Genomic DNA, 12,874 nt, shown 5'->3' on the forward strand with positions numbered 1-12,874 from the left:
TCTAACTCACATTTGTTTTTTGTTTTAATGAGAAAAAAAAGCCTCATTTGGAAATACAAAACCAGACAGAGTGACCCTTATTTATAGGAATAAATTTACCACACATTAAATAAGAGCAGAAACAACATAGATTTTATTTGTACATGAGGGTAGTTCATTAAGAAAACATGTAAATGAATGTAAAAATAATTTAGGTGTTTTTTCTTTTTAATAAAATTACACAAATCATTGAAATAAATATAAAATATATGAGCAGAGTAATGACAAGTCATGAATGGTACATACTCAATTTATGCTGCCTTTTTACTGCTGTTTGACAGTCACTCTAAGCCTCGAGACATTTATCTCAAACTCACAAACGCAGAAGTTGCTGCTGTTAAACTAACATTCAATGTATTTCATCCATAATTTTAGCCACACCTAATCTGTACACATGCTCCACTCTTACAATATTAAAACTGACTTTCTACATGGCTAAAGTTAAATACTATAGCTTGTAGGACTGGCAAAGCTTGTGTGTTGAAGCTTATTTAATTAAAGACAGCTGATCACCTCGAATGCTTACTCAAGATATACAAGCATGCACATTTCTGTACATGCATTTGCTATAATTATTGTATGAAAGATTTAAAAAAGATCTGTTCTATTACTGCTCCTTGGTATTAACTGCAGTTTACTTCAATGCAGAAAGAAAGCTGATCAAACCAAGGTTTGTATTCACCCATGGCAGGAGGGTTTTTTTTTTATTTTCACCCATAAACATGTCTACATTAATGTATCTACATCTTTAACCTTCTTTAAACTTGTGTGTCTGCTAGACTTTTTTGGGTAGCTTAAGAAAAGAGCATGAATAAACTCTCTGCTAGGTCATACTGAAATGTAGAACTTAATTCACCCAGAGGAAGGTTTGTCCTTATTTAGGCACTGTACATAAATATATACTTTAAAATTTGAAACTGTTTTTTTTTCTTTCAGGTAATTATTATTTAGGTGTGCTCATAAAAAAGTATTCACCTCAGACTCAAATACAGTAATAAGTGCTAAAATTAAAGAAGCCCTGATGTAGCTTAGTTTTGCTTGGAAACTAAACCACAAGAGGTCACTGTAATGCTATGCAGAAAATGCTTTTAGCCACAAAGCCTTTTAGGTGAATGTGCTCAAGAAATAAGTTATGTAAACAGGTAATATGTACTCATTTGTCCAAGGCTTGACACATTCCTTATCTGTAAGAGGCCTGGGTGAACAGTCCTAAAAGAGCTTTGGGGTTCTTTTTTTGTTTTGTTTTTTGTTAAGCAGTTACAAAAGCATTGCTGTCACTGAAATTTCTGACTTGACATATTTAGAAAAGTATACCAGGTTTAGTGGCTGCAGGGGCGGACTAGGTTTGCATGCAGGTTGATCTGTTTTAAGAGCAAATTTTCCTCATATTCTATTTGCAATATTTTTAATAATTCCTCAGTTAACGCTGCCCAAAAGCCCATTTTGCAAACTGAACACTTGGTTGAAATTAGGCACTTTTGATATTAGGCAGTGTTTCGTGTTACACTCGAAATGATCAAATTTGACATGACAAAATATGATAGCTTCTACAGAAGGTCATCTGCAGCCTGCATGTAACCCTAGTTACTGTCCAAGTCGTGCATTAGATACAATGTGAATGTGCTGAGAAGAACTATTCTTGGGCCATAAATACTCACAAGACTTAAGTTACGAAAATAGTTCTCTCGTTGTAAATTTGAATACTATTTTTTTTTTCCTTTTTTTTTCTTTTTAAGAGAAAAGTTCAGCATCCATATAATTAGACTTCAAAGACCGATTACATAATCACACCACTCCCAGCATAGTAAAAGACATAAATATAGAAAAATATGTACTATATAATGTATATTTATATAATGTATATGCTTATAAAACTAAGTATCAGGAAAAAAAAGAACATGGGCTGTATTGACACAAACCAAATGAAAAATACAAAATGAGAGTAAGAACACAGCAATGCCCCTGCTTATAAATCACAGCAGGTTGTACAGCAGCAAAGTTCCCCATACTGTTCTTTGCAGCTATGGAACAGGGGAAGAACAGTCATGTCCTCTTAGCCAAGAGAAAATCCTGACATGAACAATCTATTGACTTCACTCCAAATTGGGAATGGATTCTCGGTAAGAACAGCTCGATTTCAAGTGAATTTCATATTTAAATATTACAAAATGTACAATGAGAGCAAGGCCTTTACTGCATTTAGTTATCTTGACACCACAGTTTCTAGAGACGGGCGTCAGGAGTTCTCTTGTAGAAGAGCGTGTCAAAAGAAAAGTAGCTGGTTACTGTTTCGGAAATACCAACACCGGCAGCAGCACTTCTTGTGACCCAGTATTAGGAATGATTTCTATTTGGACGGAGTTCTCAATCTAAGGGACAACAGAAGCAGTGGGAGCTTTGCCGTCTCTAGTCTGTAATATACAGTAAGCAACTTGAATTGCATCATACTTAAAAGGTCTGCTCTTATTATTATATCCAATATGGATTACCTACCAAGAGTTGCATACAAAGAAAATAGATTAAACACCACTCAGTAAGTGCCTCAGCCTCATTAGTTACATTCGGCACAACTTTCCTGTAAGTGGTTCGACCACATTGTGTTTTCACTTAGTTAAGCTCCAGTAACTGCAGAAATGCAAGCGTAACTTCCTTCTTTAAACAAGTGGCCCTGTGATTATTTTTTTTTCTACTCACTGTATCTTAACAGTCTTCTCTAAGTGCTATTTGATGAAAGACACCATTGTCAAATGCATGTTCCTTAATCACTTTCCAGTTTTACAATTTAGTCTAACCAAGTTTACCATTTAAACAGAATTTAAAAAAATTTCTACAATATATATGAAGAAACTTCTGAGTCAAGGGGCCACACACAAATGCAATCACATGCAACAGCTCCAACTGCCTACACTGTCTTTGACAACATAACATAACAGTACTTTTCAGCTATCTGTCAACTAGAATGTAGTTGACAAGAGAGGTCGGAACCCCTTCTGAAATCTGACGGTACTCAGACATGGCTTTTCTCAGTTGCTAGTAGGAGGAATGAAGGCACAAATGGCACTTTTTAGAATATTGTACACGGAAACAGTCCAGTCCAACAAAGACAAATTCTATCGTAATGGGTGATTTTAACTCTTTCCAAACATTAATTTAAGGTGTTCCTTCAAAACTGCCAGATTAGATCACTTTCAGCTGTATATGAACAACTTTACTGGATCATTCAAACTTCTCTGAACTGTACTGGTATTGCTTTCTAAATAAGTTACTTATATAGGTATCATGGTTAAAAGACTAGTATAGCTTTTTAGCTAAACATTGGTCAGTTGTCAACAGTATAACGCAAAGATCCCTCAGAACCATTTCTACATAAGATTTCATGTTACTCAAACACTTAGTCAAGTGACTTTACTGCTTAGCACCTCCTAAAAGTGCTAAGCATATAAGTTTCCGGTGCCGTGTTTGGCTAGCTTTCAAAGGCATCTGATAACTGTGGCCTTGAAGAAGTGTCCATTTGACCTCACAGTGGAAAGATATCACCTCTGTGTTAAAATACATGTGAGATATTGCATAGATCACATGTAGAACTGTTCAAGGCAACAGACAGAGGCTCATTAATATTTATACAAAGAAAATGTGATTTGGCAAAGACTTTAAAAGTATCCATACTGTCTCATATGCGTTACTTTAAACCTCTCGTATTTTATTCTTTACATCATAAAGTATGAGAGGTGTCCCAGACCATGTGCTGCCACATTAAGGCGTGTCAAATACTTGAAATTTGAGTAAAAGCAAATCTCTGCTATTAGTCATGGAGGTAGGGTCACAGAGGCCCGATAACCTGCCGGTGCTGGCTGTCAGGAAGGGGGTTTGCACAGTGCACAGACAATGTAGATTGTGTAAAAGAGACAAATAGAGGGAGACAGAATTGTAAATGCAGCATAACATCACATAGAGCTTGCCACCCCGGCCACCCCTCAGTCTAACTACCGAGCCTCGTCTCAGTGTGGGATGAGTGGGTTTAGACCAGGTCAGAAATAGGAAGGACCAGGCAGGCAAAGGAGAGCCCAGTCCTGTCAACACTAGGAAGGTGTTGAGAAAGCGGATGGGCTGGAGTTGTTTTGGCTGGTAGATTTGACGATGGTGATGACGCTGGTAGGTGCAACTTTGCCTGGTGAGAGAGGCCCTCTGGTCACAGTCCGGGCGAAACACTGCAAAGCCTCATACTTGGCTCGCAGTGCATCCAACTCCAATCTCATGCTGGCATTCTCACGTGCCAGCTTGTCCACCTCCTGCTGCAGCTCGGTCTTTTGTCTCTCCAGCTCCTCCTTTTGGGTAACACGTTTGATGCGGCAGCTCGCGGCATAGCCGCGGTTTTTCAGGGTCCGCCGTCGCTGCTTCAATCGCACAACATCCTCCTTGGTGAGCCCACGCAGGTGCTGATTGAGCTCCCGCACAGACATGGCAACCAACTCATCATCGCTGAGCACAGGGGCATTCTCACCCACCTCCTTCTTGACCTGCAAGACACGAGCAGTGCATGAAGAACTGTGTGCAGGCGTGAATCACTAAAACATTTTTCAAACTTCTCATGCTTACCTTTAAAGCTTTGCTCGTCTTAAAAGTAGTCGTCATTCCCTGCATGAAGACAAATGACCAGAATCTCACAGAAGACACTGAAAAGTAAAAAAAATACGACCTCAAGTAAGTGAAACAGAACATATTATTGATGGACGAAAGTAATTACAAATAAGCAGATGTACTCAGCTACTTATGTTGGCAATTTAGAAGCAATTGGGGTAGTGAAGTTATTCTGCTAGAATGACTGGACAGCATGTGTTACTTTGCACATATCATTAGTTTATACTACTCGGGTTACTTCTGCTGCAGAGTGCGTTAACATGCAGGAATTTTAAACAGTGCATTTTAGTTCAAGCGCTATATTTTAAAAATGAGATACTGATATTTTTTACTTACATGTTATTTGACATTTCAGATATGACAGATAAGCAGAAATGACACCCCCACTGGTGGTACTCGAGAAGTTTACTGCACAGACGTCACATCCCAGGGTTACATCATATGTCAGTGCTCATGTTTGTTTGTTAGTGACATAAATACCAGCAGATGGCAGCATGACTCTATTAATTGTCAGCACTGTTGCTTGTCTGTCTTTACATATTAAAAAGAGGGCAGTGACAATGTAGTTCACTAGACCAGGCAAAATTAGAAACAGGCAACCTCTCTCCTGCTCTTCACAGAACTTTGCATTTAAGCTCTCTGCCTCAGTGATTTTGCCAGGGCAGTATTTAGAAAAGCTTCTCTGTACTCATTACAGTGAGCCACATGCTTTCCAGACTGCTGCCATGGCCAAAAAAAGCAAGAGCGCTGAGCTGCGATCCTGTGAGAGGCACACATCCCCCAAAGGCTCCATTTCAAGACCTACAGACCAGCTTGACTACGAGTGCACTGTTCCATGCTCAACAGATACCATGGAAACGCCCTGCAAATGGGCGTGGGAGTGTGAGTCACATGGTCACCAAAAGGGTAAACAAGTCTCATTCATAACCGCAACACAGCCCATACATAGTACAGACCAAAAGAATAAAAAGAAAAAAAGAACAGCACTAACTTGTGCTGGTAACTTCAAGGCAACCTGTGTACAAAAATCCTCAATTCTCCTCTTAAATCCAATCTCTGTCCCATCATTTATCTTCTGATCTGACATCTCTGGATTTACAGAGCAGCAGTCTACAGGATTCTGCCTCCTCATCAAAGCAAATCATCACATCAGTATAACATTTATAGTTCTGCTGAACTTTACAGGGCAGCATGTGGAAAATTCCTAAAGATAGAGTGTCACAGAGAAATAGTTTCCTTTATAGTCACTGATGTATTTTTGCTGGGAGACAATGTAGTCTATCGATTTAGTGCCGTCTCTCTGTGGTTGGATCCTCTTACACTGGGCTTTCCTGAGCTGCCCTATGCCCTTATTTAACGCTCGTGGATATATTTAGCCCGCAGTGCTGACACAAATTTCTGCCAACTAAACAATTTAAAGGGAGCAATGCGATAAGTGATACCCTCAGTAAGAGGGGAAATATTCTCTTCAGACCTATTAGCTGAAGCATTCATGGAAGAAAATACTGTGGGTGTGGCTGTTCATTGTGTGATATATATATTTCTGTTAATACAGGGCCTCTAGGGGATTCTAACTCAGACCAGTAGTGCAGTGAAAACTTAGAAAAACAAATGCTTTTTTTCTTCTTCTTGTCTTTTAAACATTACTAAGTCATTGTCCTGAAATAGAAAATCAAGTCAGAATCCTAACTTGGAAAATAAACACATGGCAAATGTGTGTAATGAGCAAACAGCTACAAACAGAATCCACATAAACTTCGGTTTAGAGATTTAAGGAACATCTGGTGTGCTCGCTGATGTCCTTTATTTATCTGCAAAACATGCTGCAAAGAATTACATAACTGAGATTTTAGAGGCATCAAATAAAGATGATGAACTAAAATAAAACATTCCTCAAAAGCAAGCTGGCCCTAAACGGTCTAATTTAAGTGGTATTGCGTCAGAGGGGGGTCCCTGGGTATGTTCCTTGCAAAAATCATGGAAAAGCGGACTGGGGCCTCTCTGATCTTTATACAAGAGGTCCCCAGTCTGAACCAATATGCCAGATTGTTTGCCTGAAATTCTTAAGGCATGTGCTTATGTTTTTGCAACTTGCACAGGGACACGGCTTTCTTGACTAAGACACCAAAGTTTCCTCAGAGAATAAAACAAACCCCAGCAACCACACAGAGAAGACAGACAAAACATGTCCTCTCGCCATAGTCAAGAAAACAACTTACGTTAGGCTTTTTTTTCCTTCATAACAGTAAGGAAAGGAGTCTGGGAAAATACCTCAAAGAAAAGCCACAGTTGGCGGGTAAAGAACAAAACCACATTCCTGAGCGAACACACATGTGCAAACCCTCACATGCACACAGGCAAACCTTCGCTGAAGAGGGAACATGCAGTCTGAATATATCCTGCAATGCGCTCAGCTACGGGGGTGGAGTGGAGACAAACCCACTTGTAAAACAATGGCTGCAAATTTCACAAAATGTCTGGAATTTTGAAGTATCGCACATCTGTCACTTGGCCAAATAAATGGAAAACAGCCTGCGCATGCTTACGTGTGGAAGTCAGGAGTCTTTCTTTCTTATTGTTGTGTTTCTTTGAGGGACAAATTGTAAACAAAGTGCTTCATTTTTTTTAAATTCACTTTCCCTCATTTTGATATACAACAAGCAATACTGTTTTATTCCTAACGACACCCCTCTGACGACTGATAACCAAATAAGTGCTCACTGGAGTAAATGCTCCACTGTCTATCCACTATAAGCACAAACATTTCACGGCTCTGCTTGTTTGCTGGGGGATTTGAGCAAAAAGCACAATGTTTCCCACTGTGTTCTTTGAAGATGTACAGATGCATGTTATGAATATTTTTAAGTAGTTCAAAAGCAAGTAAACCAGAGCAGAAGCAAGAAAACAGTGATTTAAAAAAAAATCTCTAGGCAAACAATTGTGGGACAAGAAATCCATTATAACCTTGCTCCACATCTGAGACCAAGCCAGTTAAATAAATGTATGTACCCTTCCTTCGCCGATACCTCGTGGTTAAAGTATAGCTTACTGTTTTTGAAGTCAGGGATCGGGTCAAGTTCATGGCTGCTGTTCAGTTACAGCAGGTAACTGTGGGGCCCAGCCTTCCCCTAAAATAAACAGCGTATCAAAGACTTATGCGCTCACACTTCACTAATAAATGCAGAGCTGGCTTGTCTGGATTCTTTGTTTTTCTTCTCTTTTTGTGTAGGTTGGGGAGGGGGTTCAGCGCAGAGCAGACTTAATGCTGCTCTTGACATTCAACTTTAGTCTTCATGAGAAAGCGCTTGCATTTCTTGCACTTTTCTAAGGGGTGGGGGGTGGAGAGATTTCTTCACAGACTGAGGCACGCAGCACTCTGCTCTTTCTCCAGCGCAGCACATTTGGTGGGATATTATGTGAAGGAAATGGAGAGCATAGCTGAGCAGTGAGTCATGCTGTTTACTGGTAAAAGCGACAACCAGCAGCAGGGAATCACACCCTCCTGATCTGACATTTCCTGGAAAATCCCGTTGTTTCAGGGAGAGGAAGGAAAAGTACAGAGAACTTCAGAAATGGTTGGCATGACCAGCGGAACTTTCTTGCGGAAAGGGAGGAGATCTCACCGAATATCTGTGAGAAGATATTCTCCCAGTCATGGACACTGGTTTTCAGAACGATGTAAAGAATGAAAAGTGGACACATCGGTCCTTTTTTTAATTATAACTAATAATTAGTGAATAAAATAAGACATATTAATATTCAGTCACTGCTAATAATAGTCCTAAAGATTTCAATAATGTTCTTTCAGGACAGGTTGAGCAAACGTTTCGAATGATTTGATTTGAGTTTGAATCACAACAGAATCGAGAGTTGCATCCAGCTCCATCAGGAATCAACAGAGAATTCCCAGCAACACAATCCGGCAATATAATTACAGGAGTACCTCTGACACTTGCCACACCTCTGACCATAATGAGGTGAAAGCAGTGGTTTGAGATCCAGTCTTTCTGACAGAAAAGACTTGATACAAGTTGCTGCCGGTGGCAGAGGGAACAATCTCAAATGCTACATAACTGCCAGGGAGTCACGTTTGACAGATGCAAGGCAGACCTGTTCAAACAATCGCCTCTTATTGCCTGTGTCCACTCTGGCTGGCATGTTCGGCTGCAAATAAAAATCACTGGCTTCCTCAGTCAGTAATCAAAACTTGACATCTTTTTTCCAGTAAGAGGAGCAAAACACATCACAGCCAACGTGTTCTCTGTGAGTCATAGCATTGCTAACCACAAACATTTCACTTTCACAATACTCCACCACAAAAACGGTCTCGCATTCTGCACTGCTTTCATCCATCACCACTGTCCGGCAAAATGAGAAACAAAGGGAAGACAATTTGACAACATGCTGTATCTTCAGGGGAATTTCTCTCCCCCCCCACTGTCCCATACTGGTATGATGAGTCAGCTGCTGTAACTTCTCCATCCAAAAAAGATATCATCACTTTGGTGATTGAACCACATGTTAACCTCATGACAGGAGCACACCCTGCTCCTACTGCTTCAGACTGAAAGTCAGTGTGCACCCACCAGAAACAACAGTGAATCATAAAGCCCCCCCCTCAAGACATCAACCTGTGACCATCTAAGCGGAACAAGTTACTCAGACACAAATATTTTCCATATATTAATCACAAGTTCTTAAGTAAATGGCAAAGGGCAAACTGAAAGGTGGACATACAAGACTGCAAAGAAGATAATTGTGAGCTATTTTGGAGCCATGGTCAAAAATTCAATTAGTCATTGTAATTCAAGGTTTTCTTATCTTTACCCAATTCATTAAGAGTTATGCAGAGCAGGAATTATAGCTAAACACAGCGATAAGATAAAGTCTCTCTAAAGTGATTCATCGTTTGTGGAAATATGGGTTCCTTCTGCTGTTTCTTCTTTGTAGGCTAGTCAACCCTGGTGGTCTACCTCCACTCCACATCGTGCCCTTTGTCCCACATGTCTAAAAATGCAGACCACGTGTCGATTCCAATGTCAAAAGCAGGCTGGTATTCTGCATTATAGCACCCGCTATCAACCTCGCTGCCATGAGCTGGGGAAGAGCGCGAAAATTAAGGAGGATGTGAAAAATGTTGTACATGGATTTGTTTCAATAGGAAAGTGAGGAAGTTTATTTCACTTCCATTTTCCGAAAATCTCATTCAAGTCACAGAAATGCTATAAATAAACACACATGTGGAGAAAAAAAATGCAATTTTGGGGGTTTGGGTTTTTTTCGTTCTAGAAAAAGTTATAATCTAAAACCTTAGAGGTTCAGGCGTGCTTAGTAATAGTATATAAACATATTTTGTAACACATTATGTAACTTTAGCTTTACTTTTAATGAGAAGTGCGAAGAAATAGTGTGATTTTTATCGTCTTATTTTTCTTCCCTCCCACAATGCTGGTCGAAAACGTCTCCTCGCTCGTTATACAGTTTATAAAATTTATTAGCTATAATTTTTTTAAAGGGACCGCATTCAGTCAGTGTCATAATCACCGCTGTTATTTTCAAAGAACTATTTCAAATCGCAGGAAAGCGGCAAAACACACGTTTGTTTCCCCCTTTTACATATTTTCATACAATTTCTAACTTCCTATATGCGACTGCTCGGAGGTCTGCGCCACTTTTGAAGCACTGTATTATGTATCTCCAGCACAACACGTGTCCGCCCGAAAGAAACAAATCTACGAAATCAACATGAGCTTTCATAACTGGGATCAAAACTTATCCTACGAAGAGGATGCACAACACAAGCCTGTTTGCGTGCGCCACTATGTCACCGTGAGAACTCGAGTAATTTAGAAAGGAATGTCAAAACATCTTCCCCAAAAAAATAAATAATTAAAAAAAATACAACCTCACCTCTGTGGACGCAGATATCTGTGGACCGGAGTGTGTAAAACTGTCAAAGTATGTTTCCTCGACAACCGGTGAAGTAAGTTGACAAAGTTGGTAAAAAGCGTCCAGCACAGACGGGCAGCGGCGTATCCTCGTACTAAATTAACTACAAAACAACAACAATGTACCAACATTCCACGCTCTGCTTCCGCAAGCACTCACGTCACTGATTCCTCGTGACCGCCCCCTCCATTCATGAAAATAACTTTGTGCTGACGTCAGTCTGGGGAGGTGGGGTGGGGAGGGGGGAGGCCTGGGGGAGGCCATAAATAGAAGACAGATACTGCTGGCGACTGCTTTTGCTTACTTTACAAAACTAATCTGCACAAAGTCAGCTCAGTTGCCAGCATTAGCCAAGAAAAACTTCAGATTTCTAAAGGAAGTCATAAACCTGTTGCTCTCTAACTATGCTCACCACCCCCTCCTCCCTCTCCTCCTCCTCCTCCTATATTTTTGAGTCAGCTCTCCACTACAAGGTATTCAAAAAATACCTTTGAGTGAGGGAAAACAGCGACCTCCTCCCTCAGACTTGAGGAGCAGCAGCAGCATTCCATTCCTGAGGAAAGTATGTGGTGTAGTAGCTCAGCAGTCCCAGGATTTCTCTTAATTTAACTGCACTACTGCCAATAGCGTCACAGGTTATTCTGGGTAATTAAGTACTGAATGTAAATATGTTAAGTCAGTAGCCTTTTATGGCCTCTACTTGTATGGCTTTTCCTCTGCAGCTATATGATATTAGAAGATCTCAGCTTTGACCTGAACTATGGTGCCTGTTATAGTCAGATGCAGTGTGCTGACACTAGAAAACACTTTGAGCTGGGCAGCTGAAATTGCTGAAAACTTTTCTTTTCTTTTCTTTTCTTTTTTTTTTGCTGGTTGGACCAGCAGAAAGTTTTTAAGTTGCATTTGTTAGAAACAATGCAGTAAAACCCTGGGAAAAGTGAACATCTGGATCCAAAGCCATCCAAATATGTAGATTTTGGTTGGTTTTATTAAAGTGCATACTCAGCCATTTGTGGTTATTTATTGGTTTATGGCTACCTATGACGAATATCAAACAGTTAAATACTCTCTTGAGCTGTTCTTGTGCATTTACCATACATTTCTTCAAAATCTGAGCATGGACATGCTGTCAGGACGTCAGGGAAGCTTTTTCTTTTTTCTTTGACCATTTTAGGCCAAAAGCAGCTTCATTATTGAATCATTTTTTGTTCCATGATGTTTAATGGTGCTATCTTTAGCAAGTGGTGAGGCGAATGAGGAAACAGAGCGGCACACAGACACAATGTCAGATCCATGACAAAAAGCGTGACCTTTAGATAAAGAATGAGTTGTAGTTTATTAGTAAATAAAGAAGAAATGCTGAGTTGGCTTCTGGCTGGGCGATTCAGTGCGCTGAGATCTTTCTGTGCAGACTTCTCTCTGGTGGGTGGATGGTTTAACATTTACAGTTTTTCCAAAGCACTGGACAAAAACATTGGCGACTGACAATTCTGAGTCAGAGAGGAGTAGTCCTTTATACGATTCACAAAAGCTTGCTTACAGAAAAACTGACTAATTCCTTAGAACAGTTTTTTTTTTTTGTACTCTGGCTTTATGCCAGACAAGCAGACTGGGATAGATTTAAAATGAATGTCATCATTTATGGCAAATGACTCAACAGTTCAACCTTTTCCCCCGAATCACATATGGAATCAATTGTTTACTAAGGATGGTTGGCTCCGTCCTTTCATCTGTGCTGGAACCTGCTTCGAGTAAAAAGCAAATAAACCAAATGAGTAACCTTCTTTGTGTACAGGTTACTTGCATCACATCACAGATTATAGATGAGATGAGACACAAATGAGTTATTAGAATAACTGTTATTGGACTGTATTAAAGATGAGCTTGAGTAAATCAGGATCACATATTAAGTGAAATAAGATGATGGGATACAATGCAGAAAATGTAAATAAAAAATACAAAAGTGTGGTGCATTGCTTGTTTTCTAGAGAATGTGCAGACAGAGAAAAGAAAGAGATCAAACTGGAGAGTCTCTGCAGGACCACCGCGAATATTCTGCACCAGTCAGACATCCAGCTGCTCAGTCAATGGCATAACCCTCAGTTACTGTCCATCTGGCAGCAGTGTATGCGGATGACCTGAAATACACCCGATGTGTGAAACAAAACAAAAACAGCAAAACCATGTGCGGCAGACTTGCCGGGGTTTTTGTCAGATCGACGTGCTGTGGGGTCTGGGTTCTTGCGGG

General features: G+C 40.0%; 1 protein-coding gene across 3 annotated transcripts; it reads right to left on the bottom strand.

Annotated features, from left to right (window-relative positions):
• Positions 1–110: 110 nt before the first annotated feature.
• mafk (MAF bZIP transcription factor K) lies at positions 111–10,766 on the bottom strand. Of its 3 annotated transcripts, none has more exons than XM_084925494.1 (3): positions 10,583–10,766; positions 4,636–4,712; positions 111–4,556 (listed from the first exon to the last, which is right to left on the bottom strand). In XM_084925494.1, the coding sequence occupies exons 2-3, from the start codon at positions 4,678–4,680 to the stop codon at positions 4,119–4,121; spliced, it is 483 nt and encodes a 160-aa protein (XP_084781620.1). In that variant the 5' UTR covers positions 4,681–4,712; positions 10,583–10,766; the 3' UTR covers positions 111–4,118. The 3 variants fall into 3 exon arrangements, with proteins under 3 accessions (XP_084781620.1, XP_084781619.1, XP_084781621.1); XM_084925493.1 differs by having other exon boundaries at positions 10,588–10,764; XM_084925495.1 differs by lacking the exon at positions 10,583–10,766 and adding an exon at positions 5,014–10,576.
• Between the last annotated feature and the right edge of the window lie 2,108 nt (positions 10,767–12,874).

This window comes from Perissodus microlepis, chromosome 4, assembly GCF_051167445.1.
Source record: "Perissodus microlepis isolate ML-2025 ecotype Zambia chromosome 4, ASM5116744v1, whole genome shotgun sequence".
In the NCBI taxonomy this organism is placed as follows: domain Eukaryota; kingdom Metazoa; phylum Chordata; class Actinopteri; order Cichliformes; family Cichlidae; genus Perissodus; species Perissodus microlepis.